The sequence below is a fragment of the Lemur catta genome, chromosome 1, assembly GCF_020740605.2.
Source record: "Lemur catta isolate mLemCat1 chromosome 1, mLemCat1.pri, whole genome shotgun sequence".
Lineage (NCBI taxonomy): Eukaryota > Metazoa > Chordata > Mammalia > Primates > Lemuridae > Lemur > Lemur catta.
The window spans coordinates 53,902,117-53,925,723 of record NC_059128.1 but is presented as its reverse complement, the minus strand read 5'-3'; the positions used below and the strand labels follow the sequence as shown (position 1 = coordinate 53,925,723).

Here is a 23,607-nt window from a genome sequence, read left to right as displayed (position 1 = left end):
ATTAAGACTATCATAATACACACAACTCAACTATTTAGAAAATAAAATGATTTATGTATAATTTAACCTACAGTTCTGTGCTCTTTCTCATTCATAATTTTTTTCTTTCCCCACTGAAAATATATCAAAATAAATCTTTTTCAAACATGGCAGGGTATAGTTGCTTAGGAGGGGCTACTGGGAATTGGCTTTTAAATTAGTGGAAACAGGCATGCAGAATCATAATATTTAATAGAAGAAGGTACAGGCAATTGAAAAGAAACAGGTGGTTTAAAATATATTTCATTATAGAATAATTGAAATTCATCACTCTCATTTTTTACTTTTTATTTTTATTGTCCATTTTACAGTAACTTTGGAATTAAGATTAAGATACACAGAGCATTAACTTGGTGTGGTAGTGCACACCTGTAGTCCTAGCTACTTGGGAGGCTGAGGCAGGAGGATAGCTTGAGCCCAGGACAGTGAGATATGATCATGGCACCACTGCACTCTAGCCTGAGAGATAGAGTAAGACCCTGCCTCAGAACAAAACAAAACACAACACAACACAACAAAATAAAACGGAACAAAAAACAACGCAAAGAAACACAAGGCAAAAATTAAATATCAATTTGAGGTTTGCCGTTAACTAATAGCAGTTTTGCTTCTGCATTTCTGATGCACTACAACATAACATTATGTAGTGGAGTGTTTCCTATTCTTTTCATCTCTCAAGATGGCTTGTATTATTTTTCTACTTCCGGAGTCATCTTTTGAGATTTTGCCCCCACAGAATCACTTTCTAGGCAATTTACACTATGAGGAAATGTAATCTTAACATTTGAATTCCTTTAGGCTTTTCAATATATCAAAAATATGTTTGGGATATGCCCTTAGGTATCCCCTCAGGTAGAGGGAGCTAAAGAATCTCTCTGTAGTGGGCAAGAAAACTATGAACATCTGGGCAACAGTGTTGGGGTGGAGTTAGTGAGAAAAATGGAGGTGGGGAGCAAAGGGCCCAGCTATTGGAGAATTAAACACAGGATCTATGTTATCTACCAAATAGATGTTTATTTAGTACTAAACAACTACATTAACTCTATTGCACAGTTGTTACATGCCAGGTTCTCAACAATGCTGCACAATTTAAAATTTAACTTATATATGAGGAAATTAGTATTCAAAAGAGGTTAAATCAGGGCTTTGAACCAATAAGTACTTGAGGAAAATTTGAACTCAGGTCTCATTTGATTCCAAATTCTGTGTTCTCTCAGACAAGGCACTGGCATTGGTATATGGTCTAACTAAGGCAGAGTTCCAGTCCTTGAGGAGCTGATGGTCTAGTAAAATTTGACCCCTCTCTTTCCTCACACTCCACATCCAACTCACTGGCAATTCCAGTGAGCTCTACGACTAGAGCATGTTTTGAATTAAATCATTTCTAATAATGGCCACTGCTATACTCCTTTCAACCAGTAAGTACTGGGGCAAGATCCAAACTCAGGCATCAGAACTGAACCATTTCTCTGGATACTGCAGGAGCTTTCCAACTGGGCACTCTTGCCCCTCTATGTGCTGTTCTCCAAATAGATGCCAGAGATCTCCCTTAAGAATATAAAGCAGATCAAATTATTCCTCTGCTCAAAACTCTCCAATGGCTTCCCATCACCCTTAGAATAAAATCTCAACTCTTGACTACGACCAACCAACACTGTACTTGACTGACTGCTGCTCATCTCTCTGATCTTATTGTCAAACATTGTTTTCTCTACTCTAGCCACTCCACGCTGGCCTTTTGCTCTTCCTTGGAAAAGCTCCCTTCCTGGGCTCCCTTCCGGCCGTAGGCCCTTACACAAGCTATTTCCTATGCATACAGCCTTCTTCCTACTGATCTGTGGATGGTTCATGCCCACCTTTCATTTAGGTTTTTGCTCAAATGTGACCTCCCCAGTCAGAAAGAAGATAAACTAAAATGGAATATTAAAAAATATTAAAAAAATACAAAATAAGTCTGGAAAGGGGAAACAGAGGAACAGAAACAGAGGAGGCCAGCAGAAAAGACATAATAGTAGACCTAAATCCAATCATATTAGTAGTTACATGAAATGGAAATGATCAAAATACAACAATTAAAATAATGAGAATGTCAGATTGGAATTTTTAAAAAGCTCCAGCTATGTTCTGGCTACAAGAAACACACTTTAAATACAATAATATAGATTGGTGAAAATATAAGACTGGACAAAGATATACCACACAAACACAAATTAAAAGCAAAAATAATTTTTCTGCATGTATAATAAAATAGAAAAAATAATTAAAAAATTAAATAAAAAAGATGCGGGTAGAGGAAGAAGCAATGGGTATAAGATTGAATAAGTAGAGATCTAGATGAAGAGCCCAGAGAAAGCAGAGTCTGAAAACATACCCAAGGGAAAAAGAAATTAGTGGGAAGGACTGATTAACTGAGAGGTCAAGTAGCATGAGTGCTGAAAACATATCAGTTAACTGATAGCTGTATGCCCTTCATAGGAGCCCCTTGATCAGGAAGTGTATAGACTGGGATTTTTTGAGAAGTTAATAGTTAAATTAACTAGAGGTTAATAAATTTAGGACATTTGTTTATTGCTTTTCCCTCTTGAAATTCTACCAGGATAATTGCAAAGGAATGAAAAAGATACAATTCCAAAAGGTTAAAGATAATGGTGAAGAGATATTGAGGTGTCCCAAACTACCATTCTGGATTTTAATGCTTCAAAGTTAAATATGAATGAGTAGCTAAGGATCAGACACTTAAGGGAAGTAAAATAGAGACTAAAAGGAAGTGTCATAGGTGTATAGGGATGATGGGAGAAGGGTCAGTGTGTGGAGTGCTGATGTCAAACAGCTAAAGTCCATTCTAATGCAGGAAGTGAACAGTTGTCCCATAAAGTTAAATATGATACAATATTCATGTTATTTAGAAATCTGAAGGTTAATTGCAGAAGAAATAACAGTAAACTGTAAAAAGGATTGCCTTTGGGGAGTGGGACTCAGGGGTAAGTAAGGAGAAGTGGAACAGGGGATCACTGGGCATTATCAGTCCCTATATACTGTATATGTGGATTACTTTGATAAGAATAAAAGTAAATAAATAAAAATGTCTTTAGAGCCAGTTTACAAAATACAAATAAAATCAGTCTTCTTAAACAACAAGAATAGTTTAGTGGATGACAGTTGCAGGTGTGGAACTCTTTGTGTGCTCTGGAGGAGACTGGTAGTGGCAGGAATGAGAAAGACTCGTTTTCAGGGCACCTAGGGTTCAGGCAAGGCATGGTGGGTTGGGGCAGTGAGACCAGGATTAAAGGTACAGAAGACAGCAGGAATATGATAGAGCGAGCTTCCAGAGGAGATGGGAAGGAGTGAGGCTAAGAGCTCCCCCTCTGACACAGAAAGGAAGATCCTGGGGGTGAAGGTCATCAGTGGAGGGGATGGGAATAGAGGAAATTTGCATTGCGTGTGAGTGACTTTGTGTGGTTTGTTATTATCATCCTCGTATTGGAGAGAGAATTAATGCAGAAGGGAAAATTCACAAAAACAGTGGCTAGCTTTATTCTAAGTAATGCTAAAAGTCATCATTTATGTCTATTGCTGATAATTAATGCCTGATTCCCATATAGTATAATAATGATTACATATATAGAGTCAAGTTGACTTTTGTAAATTTCATCTGATTATAAAACTAAATTTGTTCTCAGCCTTTTAAATTATATGGTCATTCCTTGAAACTTCCTAGATTTATGGGAATGTTTATAATAAATCTCACACTTGTAAGTTTGCCTCCTTTTTAGCAAAAAAAATCCCTCCTGGAGAGATATCTAGAAGCACAGTTGGTTAGATTTTATTTGATTAGACAATAAATATTTCTATTTTCTTGCAAACAGTTTCGTTTAGTAGCAAAACATGCTTCTCAAATCTGAGAGGAGAGCCCATGTTTATAGGTTGGTCTGTGAAGAATGGCTCCTCCTCTAACAGGACCCCAGAGTGCTCAGCTTGACCCCACAACTCCTTCTTCCACCCTTGTAGCAGCCAAAAACCCATCCCACCTCACTAACACAGCTGGCCTCTTCCCTCTGATACACCAGGGAGGGCTCAGGGAAGGAGGAAGGACAAAGGAGAGGGGGTTATGGTTAGCGCCTCTCTCCTTGGGTGGTGCCTCATGGGGCCCTGAAGTGCTGGTGTCTGGCCTCCCCAAAGCCTGGAGAGATTTCCTTTTGCCACTGCAGGGGAGAGTGCAGCCCTCCCTATTGCTTAGCTCGATCACGTGAGACTACAGCCAAAACTGCCCAAGAAGGTTCCTGTTGAAGCAGGAGAAAGTAGGGCCATTTCTATTCTGTGATAGTTTCTGGACTCTTGTAGAAGGCTTCTTCTCACATTATATCCTTAAAATCAGTTTACATCTCATGTATATATAGCACATTGCAGTCGACGTATTTTGTTTTGTAGATATTGATTTAAATATTTTATTTAAGTTTAGTGATGTTCTTATTTTATCTCAAGTCTCAAATATTTTTGTAGGATGTTGAAAAGCTATACGCTTCAGGCACTGTCTCTGGTGTCTAATAGAGGAGGGTGCTGAGTCACTGTGGCAGGATCTCTTACAGACTTAGCACTTTTAATTCTTCTAAATAGCCTCTTCTGCAGGGCCGTTCAGATCCTTCCCAGCTGACTTCCTTAACTTCAAATCTTGGGGTTAGAGTTTCCATTCCTTCCTCTCAGGAGGCCTTTTGGATCCTTGGGTACCTTCTCACCAGAAGTGTGGATCCCAGAGGTAGGAGCTGCCTTAGCTAATCTACACAGAAGGCCTGTTATGTCCTTTCCCTCGTCTGGGTGCCTGTTTGTTGTGTAGTCATATAGCTCCCCAGGTTCTCTCCAGGTACATTCCCTTTTATATCTAGACAGAGAAGTCTTTGGTGGTGTTCACTGGGAATAAACAGTAAAAAGAAAGTAAATGAGATAGCTCATTACACAGAGAAGGGCAAAAACCACAGGTAAAGTCCCTATTCTTGAAGTGGAGACAAGTAACACAAGATTCTAAGTAAGTTTACAATAATGGGTTTCCTTTGCCTCAGCCATTCTTACTCCATATAATATTATAAAGAAGAAATAAAGTTGTAGAAAGATGTATATTTTAATGCCTGTGTTACGTATATTCATGGTGGAGTCAAAGTTAGAAGGAAGTTTAAGAAATTGCATGAAGTAATGTTGCAAAATTAACAAAAACTTAAACAATTATTTCAGGATTTTAAAGAAGCTGCATTGATGAGCCAGACTAATGTGAACCTTTGTCAAGCTGCCGCCATGTGCCATCACAGGTATGGAGTGCAACTGGTGTTCAAGTGGAAGCATCAGATTTATGTAATTATGCTCTAAAAGTAAGCCAGAGGGAATGGAAGAAATTGGGGAGAATGTTGTGAATGTGACAGTGTACAAAATTGGAGAGAGACACAAAGAATTCCCTGGTTAGACATGGAGACCACACTTAGTGTGTCATTAGCACCCCTGCATTCTAATAAACTGTTTTAGCAAAATTACCAAGTAAATACCTGCATCACAGCATGAGAGGGTATCGATACGATCCAAGCCTAGACACTGGGAAGGATCTTGGTAATACATAGAATAAAGTTATGCATAGCTTACAGTATGTAAGCATAAAATGATGTGTTTTGTTCATAATATGGGACCAACTTTTACAATGCCTCTTTGCTGGAAGAGAGGGTGATTTCAGAAAATTTTCCATTTAAGAAACATAATTGTAAATCTAAAATTGTGTAAAACAATACCAGCAAATATCTACAGAACACAACAAAATCTACAAAAAAATCACAGTACTTAAAGCATTATTACTTGTTTCTAGGATTATAATAAAAATAAGTAAGTTATAGAAGGAGAGAAAAACACTTACATAAGCTAAAATACAGAAGACGATTGGTTTAAAATACACTCTGAGATAGTATTACAGTATTTAGACTTGGCTAACCATAATGTTTACATTTCTATGTATACATTTCACATCTGAAAATTAGTTTTTGGTCATTTTGTTTTTAAAATCATAGAGATTTAGGATGTCAGGATTTTAATAGGGGATACAATGTATTTGGTTAAGTAATAGTTTATAGCATTTTTTAAATGAGAGAAACAATAGCAGTTAATTTGGAGGATGAAATTAGAATAGTTCACAAATTATATAGTCTAGGCAGTTTAGCAAATAGAACATAGTTTGAATTATTTAGGAAAATTGACTTTCTTTTTTCCTCTTTTAGGATGTAGATAGTACAGCTACATTTCCCCATGAGATTTAGATTTTTTTAGTTTATGAATAGAGTGTACTATACTGGAACTTCTGAAGGTGCCTTTGTGTTAAAAGGCCTAAACTGGTCTCAGACCTTTCACTTTATACAGACAGCAAAACATGGTCACGCCATTGTCTATTTTAATCCAGCACCTTCATACAATCCATTTCTTTAAATAATTGTCATTCTTAAGAAGAGATGGAATAACGATGACTGACATGTTTGTTTTGGTGGGTGGGTGCAGACCAAAAGTGTCTGAGGTCGTTGCATTCTGCTAAAACTAAAAACAGACTCCAAAATTTCTCTCAACCTCATTCCTATGTTTAGCAGCCATTAGAGTCAGTAAATTTCTCTGTGTGTCAGTTCAGTTTCTTTTATGAAATGTAATCACTGGGTGTATATGGCAGAGCCTTCTTAAGCTGCAACTACTTTGCAATTCCAAATAACCAACTTTCATCACCTGACTAGAATCTCTATTGTCCTTTAATAAAAGTAGAATTTAAATCAACAGTAAAGCCCTGAAAACTCAGAGTCCCGATTCCATGTGTTTTGAGTTTTAACAGTTTTACTGAATGTAACAATAAGGAATGTTTAGTGATTAGTTATATTTATTTCAGGAAAAAATATTTTTGCTTTTCAAGGTGAGCTAATAATACATACTTACATGATAGCTGTATGGTTTCTAACTATGGTGATTCACTTTTAGTGTTTTATAGCAGGGAAAGTAAAAATTTTCTCATTTGGAAAAGTTTTAAAAAGGAATAAATTTTAAAATTTTAGGGCTTTTCTCTTTGATCTCGTGGTTTTGCAGACTTTTGAAGTATCCTTTGTATATCTCTGGTTCTCACTCTTATAGTTGCTAGGAGACAACATTCCTTAGGCTTGAATATCCTACTTGTTACCCAATTTAATCACCAAGACTGTTATGGTAGAGTTAATTTTTAGAGCTCTTTGAGAAAGCCACCTTAATATTTAAAAAAAATAGCATCATGGAGTGAGATTACTCAGAGATATATATATCCTATCCACTTTTTACTCCATCACATTTTATTTTACTGTTCTTGTATCTGCATAAAATATTTTTGAATCTTTAACTCTGCAAGCCAGATTATTTAGTTTGGGGAGGGATTTGTGATTTATTTGTACAACTCAGTAGGGCATATCTGGTCACGTATGTGATTGATTTGGAAAATGCAGTGGGCCTTTGTGTCCACAGCCTAGTGGCCAAGCTTAGCACATGATCCCTGATTCATAGGACATTGTAAGAATCATGCACCTTCAGTAAGTGACCCCATTACTTCAGATTGACACAAACACATTTTATTTTAGAAAAACTCATTTAATATACTTTTACATTTGTGGTTAGGCATTGTTTAACCATCTACATCTCAATGAACAGGTATCCTGAGATAACGTAGATATTCTGCCACATTTTTCCGTTGGCTAACTGCCCTGTGGTTACTTAACAAGCGCTTCAGCCTGTAGGAACTGTGATAGACACGTCTTCAGAGAAATGCAGTTGCTGTTTCCACAGCGGGATCTGTTTCATCTTTTTTCTGGTCTTCGGTGCAGAAAGCTAGGAAGTCTCTGTCTTCAGCACTTTCACCTTCTCTGGACTCGATTTTAGTCACCGTCAGCTGTGAGGAGCTTGCTAGGTGGCTTTCAAGATCTCTTTCCAGCTTTAAGGTTCAATGATTATTTACTTAGACTGAACAGATTAGATGCTTATTAAATGTTAGCGCTGATACCTTGATCAGCAAATAAAAATAGCTTCAATCACTGTCTTTTGGTAACTCACAACTTATACCACATAGTAGTGAGTTTCAGTTCACTGTCTTGTTTTTGTTTTGTTTTAATTGGTTAGGCTGTACAAAGGGAGAGATTGTATTTTAGAAACCATGTATCAGAATATGTATTCACAAAGGATTTTTATTAATAATTTTCCTGGGTAAGAGGGGATATGAATGCAATATGAATGTCATGTTGCATCTGATGCAGTGTGAATGTCAGTATACTGGGAGCATTTCAATGATTTATGGGGAACATATGAACAAATGGGGATTTCCCTGGAAATTTCAGTTTACATGGTCACCATAGCTATGCATCATAAGTGAGTATTTCACTACTCCTAGATAAAAAGTACTGAGCACAACAAAATCTATCAACTAAGTGCATTTGCACAAAACGACTATGGGTTAATTATTCCTGATAAAGAATTTATTATGCCATATTTAGAATTATTGCTCTAATATAGTGAGAAGGGCACTTGGAAAAGCAAAGGAACTTTTGCTTCTTAAATAGTGCCCATTATCAGGAAAGAGGAACAGTATTTCATTGTAAACCACCTGAGGGAAGTGACCTTGTGTTTTCTGAGTAACAATCTAGGGCGAACTCAGAAGATACCATCAGGTTCATATCCATGAGTGTTAATCTTTGCCTGTCTGTCACATGAGAAGCCAGGCTTTTCTAGTGCTTCACTGTTGGTTCTTTTGTTATCTTCTAGCAGAACGCTTGTTGAATAGTGTTTGCCAAAACATGCAGCATCATGAGTAACTCAATTATTTTTCATAGTGTAGAAAAGCATTAAAAAATTACTGAGTCTTATTGTGAGAAACAGAATCACTTTTCAGTTTCAAAATGAATTGTTTGTCAAACCTGCTGAACACATCAAGGGGAAAGTCTCAACTAAGAGTCTTTATCAACTTTCTAACTCTTCGTAATAGGTGCTGCATCCCATCAGGTTCAGTTTTCTGCAGACTATAATATCCAGCTCCAATTTTATTTATTTTTAGGGTTGCCTTCTATTTATGGCGTGAGATGATAATTTTTCAATTTGTGGTACTGAAATTTAGTTATCTTTTAATATAAATTTAGTTAAGTAAAAAAAGTGAATTGACAAGTGAATATTCAGTAAATGATAAATATTCAACTCTTGTGAAGGAAGGGCTAAAGTTTGAGAAACACTGTTATAAGAGATATTCTTGAGTAACACCTAGGAGATGATTGTTTCTAGAATAGTTATCCTGGGTTCCATGTATTCCATAAAGGAAAAATAAGCAAAGTCATGATGCATCTTACTAAAATTTTGAAGCCTGTTTAGGAAGTAATGAAAAGAATGGAAGGAAGATGATAATCTTTATTGCGTGAGAGTCTCTGTGCTAGATGTTCTTCACTTGCTCTTCTTTAATCCTCCTAAAAACCTTGAAGAATTAGTATTAATTTGGACGCTGAGGCTCAAGTCTGAACTCCAAGCCTTTCTTCTAATTGCACTGTTGAGATACCAGCTTACTGGCTCTTGTGCACCAACCACAGGTATGTTGTAGGTGCAGAACATGTGGTAGAGATGGCTGTGTGGAAAAGCATGGATTTTGGTGTAAGACTTACCTGAGTTTGAATCTCAGGCATTTGCTCCGAGCAAACTTCGTATGCTATTTACTATGCCATTTCCTATGTGAAGACTTTTCTGCCATGATTTTCTGTTCATTTGTAAATATAAAGAATTATAAATAGCTTACAGAGTTTTTGGAAGGATTAAATGAAATAGCATATGTGAAGCATTCAGCAAAGTACCTGGTAAGTAAGCAATTACTCAATTTTAGCTCCATCATATATTTTAAAAAATCCCACATTCTGTCCATGTGAATTGAGACTAAATATAATTATTAGATATGCATATGAAATGGAGAAGTGACTTTATATGCTCATGAACAAATATTTGATTCCTTCAACAGCCCTCACCCTCACCTTAAGAGAGTAATTAGGGAGGATAGAGAGACAGAGTTATCGCTTAGCTACATACATTCACAAGTTATTAATAATAAAATGCATTTTACTTCTTTCTCTCACCTCCTCTCCTGGTATCCACAATGAGACGGGCTACCTTTATATTAATAGAAGATCTGAAGTGAGGCCTTCTGTGTGATGAAAGTCTGGTTCATTTCATTGTATAATAAAATATTAAATACATATAAGTAAATTTATTTTAGTCTAATTTAAATAGTGTATTTCATCAATAATAGCACATGATTTTCTACACTGGTAATTGATAACTGTTAAAAACAGGTTTAGGAATGCCATTCAGACTTTTATAATTTGAAAAAAGACTTCCAGAATATCATTCCATCACCTTCTGCTATGAAAATGACTCTTACCCCCTTTCTTTCTTTTTACTAAAATCTTCAAAGAACCTGTCAGGCTTTTTTTGGGTCATTTGAACTTGTGTACTTCCCTTCTATGACGGAATTAAAAATGAAAGATTTTTTCATAAGGGGATATTCAAATCTTTATGAAAAAGTCATATACAAGAAAACATTGTATATCATCAAAACGTATCAGTTCATCAGAATGCATCAATATTTTCATTTATTTTCAGAATTAAAGAGTTTGAAGAAGCTGTCAATTTTTTTACCTGGGCTATTAAAATTAACCCGTGTTTTCTGGATGCTTACATTGGACGGGGAAATACTTACATGGAGTATGGTCATGATGAAGCCACCAATCAAGCCCAGAAGGACTTTCTGAAAGCATTGCATTTGAATCCATCATACATAAAATCCAGAATTGGTTTATGCTATAATTTGCAGGTAATATTATATAATAACATTTGAGCATTGAAAGCATCTTTTGACAGGAGAAAGATATATTTGGGCCCTTTACTAGTGATGAAGATAAATGTCATTTCTCTGGTTATGAGCATTTACCTTTCCCTTACCTTTAGTTTCCAGAGTAGCAGTGGGAATCAGGGGTTCAATTAGTTACAGACACCTGCCTGGGTAAGCCTGGGGACCTGTATGCTAGTTAGATGAGGAGCTTTTCAATCTGAGTTTCTTTAATGTCTGCACCTCTCCCTACTTTGCCCCTACATTTACAAACATCTTTTAAAATTCACCCGATGAATTTCACATATGAAAACCTGGCTAACATATATTTTACTAGCTTATACCTGGGGTCTGTAAGTTTTGTCCTATTGAATTACTGAAAAGCTAAAGGGAATAAACAATGTATGAAAGTTTTGAAGTAGACGGTAGCCCTACGATGGGTCAGACTGCCACTGTATTGGAACTCCTGAATTCAGTCATCTCCCAAATTGCTGTGAATTAGGACTTGCTGGGAAGGCAATAGGCCAGGCATTTGTCCTTCCAGCAAGATAGACAAGTGCTACTCTGTGTGTTGTCAAGCAAGTCTCAGAGTGATTTCTGGGACAGTCTGGCCTGACCCATGTACCAAAATTTTCTAACTCTCTGAGCTATTTGCACTAATAAAAAATGTAGTGACATTTTTGTAGTAAGGTGCTTAAATGTGCTGCATATGCCATGAAAAGTAACTGAGTAATTTTAAATCTTCTTTTTATCCCTTTCAATATTCAAAATTTTAAATTATTATAATTTGCAGAAATTCCTGTTAACAAACTTCCATTAAAATGTTGATTTATTTAAAAAAAAAACATGAGTTTGGCTGATCTAAGACTGATAATATTGGAGGGGGTGGGAGTGGTAGTAATAGTGAGGTATGCCCCAGAACTTATTAATAAGAGATATAAGATTGCTTTCTGAGAGCTAAACACAAAATTGGCTGTTACTGCATCACAGTACAAATTTGCAAAGTCAATTTAAAGAGACAAGCTGACTTTCAAGGCAGCTAGAGCTGACTGCAATCCAATGAAATGTGTTAACATCATCATTTGTTGTATTCAACAGACCTTTTGTTCGTTTGTTTGTTTTTTGAGACAGGGTCTTGCTCTATTGCCCAGGCTCAGCCTCCCAGGTAGCTGGGACCACAGGCATGTGCCAATACACTGGATAAGTTTTGTATTTTTTTTTTTTGTACAGACAAGTTGTTGTTGCTATGATGCTCAGGCTGGTCTTGAACTCCTGGCCTCAAGCAATCCTCCCACCTTGGCCTCCCAAAGTGCTGAGATTACAGGTGTGAGCCACCATTACCAGCCTCAACAGACATTTACTGAGCACCTAATATAGGATGGGGAACCACTTTAGGCTTAGAGATATAGCAGTGAACAAGATATATTCGTTTCTTCTTGCAGCATTTACTACCGAGTAGAGAGATAGTCATCAAACACTTAATCATATATATAGTTATTTGATTATAATCATGATAAGTGCAACAAAGGAAAAATATGGGTTTTAGTGCAACTTAAAACAAGGGAACCTAGCTTGCTTTAAGAGGTGAGAGGGTTTTTTGGTTTTTTTTTTTTGAGAAATTAACATTTAAGTTGAGGTGTGAAAGTATGGGTTGGGACTAGGATACACTGTTCTAGAGAGAACAACCGATTATTAAGACTTGTAAGAAGGAGATAGAGGGCCCCAGTGGATGGAATATTATGGGCAAGGGAGAGGGGTGTGAGATGAGGCTGGAGTTGAAGGCCTTATAGTCCAGTTAAAAATGTGAATAGCACTAATCAGAGAAGTGACATCAAATTTGCACTTTATGAACATCTCACTAGGTATATAGCATCCTGAAAAAGGATTGAAAAGCACATCACTGTAAAGAATTGAATCAGGAAAGAAGGACTGAAAAAGGAGAGTTAGGCCTATTCCAATTCTGTACGAGGGAAAGAGCGACAGTTTGTTCAACAAATACTTGTAGGTTCCCTTACTAATTGCCTAGCATCAGGGATACAGAGGTAAGCACAACAGATGTTGTCAGAAGCAGATGACAGAGATCCCGTCTTGACGTGGTTTGCAGTTTAATATGCCAATAACCTCATCTCAATTTTCCCAATTCGTTTATTAAATGAACTTGTGATTACGATGTGGCTTTCCAAATATTAACGGTTTATACCAAGAGAGAAGATTTTCTAATCAAAAAATAGGGTCCACTTCCCTAAATAGTTAAATTTCTTTTTAGTTTTATGTGAGTCATTGGGCTCAGCTTGGTTAAAGTAAGTGAGCTTCTGAGATTCTGGCAAATTGGGTTTTTGAGCCCATGAGAAAAAGACAGGCCTTGGACCGTGCTGAATTTATCAACTCACTGCCTTCCTGTGGGGAGGCCCTCAGTTGCCAGCTGATCTTCTCTAGGAAACACTCTGACATTGTTCTGTTAACAGTGCCCCTCTCCTGACCTTTTTTCTTTCTTTTCCAGTTGGCACTAAGGTTGGTAGAAACAGATGCTTGGTAGATTTACACGCATTTTCCATGGAATAATGTATAGTGATCCTAAAATTCCAGATGCTGGTATAATTTATGGAAATAGGTTTCACACCATTAGTTTATTCATTTATTTATTCAACATGTATTTATTTTGTTATGTATAGTATGTATATCTTATGTATAACTGGAGATTCAATGCCAAGCAAATAAATACAATTCCTGCCTGTGTGTGGAGCTCAATGTAAATTTTTTGGCAATTGTCAGAAGCACTGATGTTTCACATGGTGGGGTGGCCATAATTTTATGTTGTCCAAGATTGGTATGAGAGATGACTGCAATTAAATTTATTTTAACTAATTAAAATTTAATCATAAACACTCGTGGATAATTAGTCAACTGAATACACTCACAGTATAGTCTACTTTGTTTAAAATACCTTAGATTTAGCACAATATAAATATACCCTTACTAGAGGTTTTATTTGATTGAGTTAGAATCATAAACATTTGGCATGTTATGGATTGTTTCCTACATCATGTAATCGGAAAATTATTTTAGGCCCAAGGAAAATTCCAGAAAGCTTGGAGGCACTTTACCGTTGCCACAGAAGTTGATCCAAAGAGTTACCTAGCCTATGAAGGAAGAGCTATGGTCTGTCTTCAGATGGGTAATAATTTTGCTGCAATGCAAGATATTAATACTGCCATAAAGGTAAAAAAAATCCACTTAGATTGTATTATTATTAGCATAAATTAACACCATGAATAAATAGGTTTAAGAAAGAAGTTCTCTGTTACCTTTTTAAAGTGACTTGTGGAAAGACTCTTTTTTTCCCCCCCTGAGTGATCCCTAGTATAGAGTTATGGCTTGGCAATTTTATAACCTAAATGGATTTAAAATTCAAAAACCCAAATTCCCGATACATGTTGATTCCTCTCAGTAAATATAGTTTAGAGTTTCCTAGTACATCAATATTATTTTGTAATACAAAATGAATGCACAATGTAAAATAATGTTCTAGATTTGAAAGAAATAAAGAACAATGTCTCCCAGATTTTTCCTGCAGTGAAATGACAAATAAAAATCTCATGTTATATGTAATGACAGAAACTCATCTTTTCTTCTATCTTTTAGGTTTTGTTTCTGTAGATTTGGGCAGATGTAATAATATTCAAGAGGAGAAAAAGGAAAGAACTGAAATATAATTGCTACTACATAGGACAAATAAGCATATTAACTATTAAATCTAATTTCTTCTCTAGCCTAACATAGCTAAACAGATAAGCTTTTCCGCTATGTCTATTCCTTTGAAAGGAACTGAGTAAAACACTAAGATTATTTGTTTTATTGCAGCCAGATCAACAAACTGTTGACATTGAACCAACTTCATGCCAAGTCCTTTCTCAAAATATTTGCTCTAATGGGGCTTTACCTGCCCTATAAAATTACTAGTTTCCCACAAGTAGATTTCATAATGTTCGTTTTTGCAGACATGAAACTGGAGATAAATACTATTCCCAGATGCTAAATACTCATAATATTATATTGCAGATCAATACTACAGCAGAATTCTTAACAAATCGTGGTGTGATTCATGAGTTTATAGGTCAACGACAGAATGCAATGAAAGACTATCAAGCAGCAATATCTCTAAACCCCAAGTACTCACTTGCTTACTTTAATGCAGGAAATATCTACTTTCACCACAGGCAGTTTTCCCAGGTAATGTGAGTTTTCCTTAATATTTCCTTTTCGACATTAAATGCTTTCTTTGTCATGTATACAGTTTCAAAATGTAATCTTTACTGTCTCAGGCTAATAAATCATTAATTTATTCACTCTTTTTTTTAAATGTTATCTTTAATATGGATGTTTATAATTATTTATTAAATGTTTATACCTCTGGGGATTTATTCTTCTCATTATCATCAAACATTCAACACTTGTCCAGTAAACAATCTTTTGGAATTCTCAAAGTGTTAGCACTTCCCTGGCTGTAGCTATTGAAACCAGCTTCCAGCCTGGAATCCTTTGTTCTTTTCCTGCTCTTAGACTTCCCTCAAGACCTTCCTTATGATGTGATTATCTAACTCATCTTAATTTATACCTTTTCTAAATTTCAGTCACATGAGCACTTGACTGGGAGTGAGAAGATTTGGATTTTATTCTGGTTTTGTATGACCCCCCCTTAACCTCTTTGGATCTCAATTCATAATGCCTGATATAAAAATGTTGGGTTATTAGATGATATATTCTATTTTTGAATTTATTTGACTTGTGATGCATTTACAGGATTCAAACTCTTTAATTTTTGCTTTTTATCTATAGTCATTCTTTTCTTCTACTTCCCTTGAATTTATCTTGTTCTTTGTCTATCTTTTTGAGTTGGAAACTTAATTCATTTGTTGTTACCCTTTCACTTACATTGCGATAAGTTACTAAGGTTATGCCTTTTCCCCAAGTACTGTTTTGGCAGTATTCCACACATTTTGGTCTGTAATGCTTGCTTATTTGCTTTTTAACTCAGGTAGAATACACATTACAGATATTGAGGGCATTAGACCAATTGTTAAAAAATCAAGGCCATCTATTGGTGTCTTTAGCTTTTAATTGCTTTATAGTTAATACCTTAGTATTACTTTACTAAAGTAATTTAGTAATTTAGTAAAGTATTACTTTACTAAAGTAACTTTACTATAGTTAATACTTTAGTAGGTGTCTTTAGCCTCTAATTGCTTTATAGTTAATACTCCTATAATTCAAGTAACCTCACTAAGTGTGTAGGTTTTCATTTTCTAAGTAATATACTTTGGAAGCTATAACAGAAAGTTACGTTGTACAAAGTTAGGTGTGCTATTAGTGTTTTACTGAGTTATTTTCTCTTAGCCAAGGTAGACATTTGATCCTACATGGGCGAAGCCATGCTTTTGTGGTATATAATTATATAGGTTTTATTGGTCATTTATTGGTGAATTAAAACGAAGCCCAAATTACTTTATGAAGAAACTCTTGGTCCTGCTTGGAGTCTTTCCCTTGCCTCATTTCTGATGATTGTGAGTGAGCCTTCTTTTGAGGAGTGAATCCTCTTCAAGCTCTTCACAGATGGATGTCAATTATGCCCCCATCGCAATAGATCCTTAAATTGCACTTAACTGTGGTATAGAATAGCTGACATCCAGGGAAGGGATGGGTTATAAGATCTTGATCTAATTGCCTTTCCTTTCAAAAGTCAGAGAAAGCAAAGTTCATGTAGTATTACCTGAAGGCTATGTTGCTGCTCCACTTACAGACATTGGGAAAAAAATGATATTTCAGTAATAATTGATTGAGTCATCACTACATTTTGCATATAGTTCTCAGTATTTTACATATTAGCTCACTTAATTCTCACATCAACACTGGAAGTGGAATTTTATTTGTTACCTTTGTTTTTCAGATGAGGAAATTGATGCAAATAGAGCTTTAGTAACTCACCCAAGTTAGAGGCAGGATATGAACTCAGCAATATGACTCCATGGTCTGGGCTGCCAGCCACCATGCAATCAACGTTCCATATCACCCATAATGGAAGTGAATAGAGGACAGATCTTTGAGAAACAGAGAGGAAAATAGTTCAGTGAAGGAGATAGAGAAAATGATCAGAGAGGTAGGAGAAAAGCTAGTAAGACACCCTGTCTCAAGGACAGAGAAGATTTTAAGAGGCAAGGACAGATCAAGAGTGTCCATGCCAAAGAAATATCATGGAAGAAAAGAACTAGGGAATGTCCATTAGCCTGAGGACATCGGCAGCCTTAGCAAGAGAAGAACTCGTGGAGTAAGGGAGGTAGATAGAAGCCAGATTGTGGTGAACTGGGAAAACATTGAGTGGAATGTAATTGGTGAATGACAAACTATACTGTGAAAAGTGACTTTTCCTTTAAGGTAAGTTTTAAAGTAGGAGCCAAATTTTCATCCATCAGGATGTTAAAGAAAAGATTTCTAGCTTGAGTAGTAGGATATCTAAACAGCATCTCAAACCATTTGTGGTGAAGGGCCAGTTTCCAAAAAAATCTGCAATTTATTGTAGATCAATATACATTGCCAAAACACAATATGATCATGTGCTTAGATGTCATAGCCATGTCAAAATGCTATAGAAGTTATTATTTACTCTCAGTTTTGGTCCTTACCTCTTTGCAAACCTGTAGCAAATGGTTCATGGACGAGGACGACAACACTGGTCTGCACTGTACTCTTTGAGGACGATATTGAGTTGTGAATAATCTATATGGTAATAGTCAAAGGATCTTCTTGACAAGCTGATTTTTCCTCTCCCTTTCTTATAATGTTTTATAGTATAACTAAGTTTTATCCCTTCTGGTATGGTTTAGAACCTTATTTTGAAAATTCATTTATCTGTTTAGCTCTTACTTTGTTTTTATAGGCAAACTGTTACTTTTTTCATTTGTATTTTATTTTCCTGTGTGGCCTTCTTTTCTAATTTGTGTTTTACCTTTTTTGTTGTTGTTGTTTAAGCTAGGTACCAGGGATATACAGTTGAGGAGGCAGGTAGTGGGAGAATTTCAACCCAGCAAGGAGGATATTTCATCATTGACGTTGTTTAGAATTGCTGACACATGATAATAACACAAAGCAGATCAACTTTTGTTCAGTTTCATTATTGGTTTTTACATTCTTTGCAGACAATGCATCTCTGTATCTGGGTTGAAATGCTTCCACTGGCCCCTTGGTATGCCACTGGCCTTAATTTTAAATTAAGAGTAAGTGTACTTAAAATTTTTGTATGGCTGGCAATGGAAATATATTCCAATTATCGTTATCTTCACATTTTATAGGCTAGTGACTACTTCTCAAAGGCTTTAAAGTTTGATCCAGAAAACAAATATGTTCTCATGAATCGAGCTATTGCAAATACAATATTGAAGAAATATGAAGAAGCAAAAGAAGATTTTGCATACGCAATTGAAAGCTATCCCTTTTGGGCTGCATTGTATTTTAACAGAGCACAATTATACTGCTGTTTAAAGCAATATGAACTAGCTGAGGAAGACTTTAGTAAAGGTATATTTTTGGTAATTATTTTGGTAAAATTACAGTTGTTGATGTGATTGTTTTTAGACAATAAAAGAAGAAAGTCACCAGGTCTTTTTGTCTAGATAAACTTACGTAAGAATTAATGTTTTTAGATAATATGTCCGTAAAGTAATTAATATAGATTCCTTTATGTAATATCGTTACTAACAGCTTTGGTAAGCTGAAATATAGAGACTTATTAGGAAATCATACACAGACAATGCCAACCTTTCAAAGAAAGGCATTATACCGTGTTTCCCCAAGATAGTTTTCTTTAAAAGATTCAATATTTTTAATTAATTTGACTAAATAGTTATGTTTGAAGAAAAATGTTTTCATATAAATATTAAAATTCTTATATTATAAAATTTTGTTTTTAAAAAATGAGATTATTTTTGAATGCTAGCATAAACATACCTTGAAATTTTTTTCTTTTGCAGCCCTGTCTTTGGTGCCTAATGATGCTGTAGCATACAATCTTAGAGCAAAGGTTCGTGGTAAAATAGGCCTGATTGAGGAAGCTATGGCAGACTATAACCAAGCACTTGATCTGGAAGAATATGCCCCAGTTACATAATTACATAGACTGTGGCTTCTGCAGTAATTTACACAGGTGTTCTTCCTAAAACTGAAATACATTTGTTGTTTAAAAGGTTGCACTGTTTTCACTATTGTATTCATTATGCTTAGTCTTCTCTATAACCCTTTAATGCATTTTAACAAAATGTTTATGTTACACATTCATTATAAAACTTTTAGGTCATTTTCTGAATCTTTGGAATGCCTCAATAATTGCATTTCTTCATGTGATGCAGAGTTGAAATGCGAATGGTTCTTAACGCTTAAAATATTTTCTTTAAAATAATTTCCTTAATTTATAGAAAAAGTGTCTTTGACCTTTCATCAATCCCTACTCATAATATATTCAACAGTATCTAGATTTAAAAACATAAATATAGAGCTGACAACTATAAAGAAATTGAATTCAAGTGTATTTTCTCTCTCCTTTAAACAATGCCTATATTGGCCTGTATCCTGCCTGGTACCCATATTCTTCCAGGAGATAAACATGTTTCCCTTCTGCATGGTGCCTGCCTCCCAAGGCAGCACTTACAGAGATTTAGAGCATCCTGTTCCCTTGAGATAGTCCCCTCTGTCTCCCTAATGCAGATTTCATAAACATATATAAAATCTGTATGCACTTACAACTAGTGCACCATAGCTGTTGATGAGTAAAAATAAATTAAAACAGCTACAAATTTTTTTTATAGAATGTCCTTGAATGAACTAGAGAACCCCTTCCCTTTGGCTCACTGATAATAACAAGGCTTCCTAACTTTTAATTCATTCAGATTTGCTTCACTCAGTTTATTTTCTTTCTTGGTTTTACTCTTCCAGTACCTCTCCATCTCCTCAGAGACCTGTTTTCATAGTGATATCATCATGCATTTTAGGAAAATGCACTTTTATCCAGTCAGCTTCCTTTTAGTTTGATTCACCAAATTTTCACAATAGAAAGTTAATTTTAATTTGTAAACCCTGAAACTGTACCATTTCAGGATAATTTTATTGGCATGATATAGGGGTTCACGTGAGGATTGAGTCATCCCTAATGAGTTATTTCAGGTGGTAAATTGGACACATTTAATAAACTGCTTCAGATCCTATTGCCCTCACTTCACTTTGGCCCTACCCCAGCCGCAGATGAGATTCAGACCCACCTCATGCACTTGTGCCTCCCGCCTGTGCCACACATCTCTTGCTGACTGTCCTGAGGCTTCTTTGTCAATGGTGAGGTATCAGATGCTGTGGGATTCTCTCAGTGCTCACCCATGTGTACTGTGGATATGCAGAGGACCCTAGTTCCTGTCCAACGAACCTTTGATGATGGGAGAAAGGAACTGGTAGATGAATTCTAATCCCTTCCATCTCTGGGTGGAGTGTCCTGAGACAGTCAGTTTCTATACCTTCCTGGAGGATGGCCTGGGTGATTAAGCAATCAATTGCACTTACCAGTGGCAGCCTTTCAAAACACACCTCATACTGATGCTTCTCTCTTCCTTGCCTCACTCCCTTTTTTCACCATCCCTACTTTCCTGGAATTGAACTTCTTGATGAAGTGACAGCACAGAAGCATTTGCCTCAGGCTGTCATTTCTGGGGGAGCCTAGGTTAAGACAATTAATTTTAATTTAATATATATATTTTTGAGACAAGGTCTCACTCTATTGCCCAGGCTAGAGTGTAGTGGCATCATCATAGCTCACCATAGCCTCAAACTCCTGGGCTCAAATGATCCTCCTCCCTCAGCCTCCCAAGTAGCTGGGACTACAGGCATGTGCCACCAGGCCCAGCTAATTTTTGTAATTTTTGTAGAGACATACTTTATATGTTGCTTAGTCTGGTCTCAAATTCCTGGTCTCAAGTGATCTTACCACCTTAGCCTCCCAAGATGTTAGGATTATAGGCATGAGCCAACACACCTGGCCAATTTAATATTTTTTCTAATTGTACACAAATACTTACAACATGAGGCAGGATGTGATAATGATGGGGTAATGATACAAACCAAGGGTCACAAGTCATATCTAACTTGTCAAAATACTTTATGTCCCCTTGCCCATTTCCCCTGGGCACCCACAGTTTCTGTATGCACCAACAGTGCCCTACTGCAAGCACCTATGATTTTCCACCTGAGGCATTTCTCAGTCCACGCAGAGGCCAGGTCAGAACTGCACGGGAGTTAATGATGCTAGGAGCAACCTTCAGCTAATGACAGTTGGGGATTAAAGCATAAACTCTTTGGCTCCCTAACCTCTCGGGGGAGGAGCTCCCCCTGACTTCCCCAGTGGGTTTGAGCCCCAGTTGGCCACAATATAACTGCTATAACACACGCTTTGTTGGCCTTTTCCCTTCCCTTTCTTACCTCCCTCTCTTCTGGCAAAGGCTTATTGGGATCTCCTCCCAAGTAAACCACTTGCACTGAAATCTTTGTCTCAGGATCTGTGTCTGGAGAAATTGAATCTAAGACACTGTCATTGAGGAAGAGGCATTTAAGCTGGATCCTGAGCAGAGGTATTCAACCCATAGGCAATGTTGAGCAGTAAGGCCCTCCGTACAGACTGATTGTTGGGACAGAGACACAGAAGTGGGGGGAAAAAGTGTGTTTGGAGATGGGCTGGAGTAGATTTTTTATGAGGAAATGGTGGGAGGGAAATGTGGCCATGTAGTAGATCCCCATGGGGAATTCTTACTGCTAGATACAGGAGTTAAAACACAACACAAGGAGTTAATACTTAACTGCGTGTGAGATACAGAGAAAGGGAGGGAGAGAGAGAAAAAAAGAGAGAGAGAGAGAGGAGATTTCTTTCTTCCTTCCTTTTGTCTTCTTCCATCTTCACAATAGTGGAGCGTGGGATATTTTAGCACCACAGATACAAATTAGATATGTGAAAATTGATCAGTATTCTATGGAAAAAGGTTTTCCCTGTCCTGTAGGTGTCCCACTCTGACAGTTGGAAGAACCACAGCAGATAAAGGAAAAGTAGCAGGATGAAGGCAGGATGGAGGGAGGATGGAGAACAAGAGAGAAAGTGACTTGAGGAGGTCATGGGAGCTAAATCAGGCACTGATGCCGCAAGGGAAGAGGAACAAAGTGGTTAGATTCCATATAGGCTGAGCCTACATACTTCCCATCAATGTAAGACTTATTGGTTGGGCTTCATTTATCTACAGTAAGTACATAGACACATATTATTTAAAAAAATTTTTTTTACATATCAAGATGAAAGAAGAGTGGTAGGATTATAAATGACTTTTACTTTCAATTTTATACATTTCTGTAATCTTCAGGTTTTTTGTTAATTTGTGTTTTTTCTCCACTAGACTATAAGCCCTATGAAGACAGGGACATTGTCTTTTTTGTTTAATGTTGTATCTCCAGTGACCTTAGAGTTCATTAAATATTTGTTAAATAAAGAACAAATTAAAAATACAACAAATAAATATTATTGTATAGCTATTGTGGTGAATTGTTTGTCCTATATCCTTCAGACTTCTTATGCTTTCTTTAATACAGAAAGTGAGGCCATCACTCTGCATGCCTATAATCCCAGCGTTTTAGGAGGCCTAGGCAGGATTGCTTGAGTCCAGGAGTTTGAGACCAGCCTGAGCAACAAAGTGAGACACTGTCTCTACAAAACAAAGAAACAAACAAACAAAAATTAGCTGTACATATTGGTGCAGGCCTTTAGTCCTAGCTACCCAGGAGGCTGAGCCGGGAGGTTGGCTTGAGACCAGGAGTTTGAGGTTGCAGTGGGCTAGGGTGATGCCACTGCCCTCTAGCGAGGACAACAAAATGAGACCCTGTTTCAAAAAATAAAAATAAAAAAATAGACACTGAAAAGCTGAAAGTTTTGTCTTCCAAGGTCTTTGCAGCCAGCAGCCCAGCGTTCCTGAGGTGATTTAGTTTCTGCCAATTGATGCAATCCCATGAGGCTGAATTGAGGCAGTATTATGCCAGGCACCTTTCTGCTGGTTCTAAAACAGTAGCTTCCAGGCTTGGGCACAGTGGCTCATGCCTGTAATCCAAACACTTTGGAAGGCTGAGGAGGGAGGATCACTTGAGGCCAGGAGTTGGAGACAAGCATGAATAACCAGATGCCCTATCTACAAAAAATAAAAAATAATAGCCAGGTGTGATAGTGTGTGCCTGTAGTTCCAACTACTCAGGTGGCAGAGGCAGGAGGATCGCTTGAGCCCTGGAGTATGAGGTTGCAGTGAGCTATAATGACACCTCTGCACTCTAGTCTGGGCAACAGAGCGAGACCCTGTCTCAAACAAAAACCCAAAACAAACAAACAAAAACTGTAGGTTCTGGGTGGCTCTAGGGTAGAGGTGTCAGATTTAGCAAATAAAAATAAAGAATACCTGGTTAAATTTGAATTTCAGATAAACTATGAGTAATTTTGACTACTTGTTAAACACAGGACAGCCAGTTAAACTTGAATTTCAGATCAACGGCAAGTTTTTTTTTTAGTGTAAGTATGTTTTTATTATTGTATGGGACACACTTATACTAAAAATTATTCCACAATTTATTAATTTTAGAAAAAC

General features: G+C 36.6%; 1 protein-coding gene across 2 annotated transcripts in view; it reads left to right on the top strand.

Moving 5' to 3' along the window:
• TTC6 (tetratricopeptide repeat domain 6) overlaps nt 1-19,235 on the top strand; it is a 170,893-nt gene extending 151,658 nt beyond the window's left edge. For both annotated transcript variants that reach the window (XM_045568276.1, XM_045568269.1), the window contains 6 exons: nt 5,263-5,336; nt 10,687-10,897; nt 13,979-14,131; nt 14,972-15,142; nt 18,256-18,481; nt 18,934-19,235. In XM_045568276.1, the coding sequence (XP_045424232.1) occupies nt 5,263-5,336; nt 10,687-10,897; nt 13,979-14,131; nt 14,972-15,142; nt 18,256-18,481; nt 18,934-19,070 (972 nt within the window). In that variant the 3' untranslated portion in view covers nt 19,071-19,235. The remainder of the gene's footprint in view (nt 1-5,262; nt 5,337-10,686; nt 10,898-13,978; nt 14,132-14,971; nt 15,143-18,255; nt 18,482-18,933) is intronic.
• Nucleotides 19,236-23,607: the final 4,372 nt, after the last annotated feature.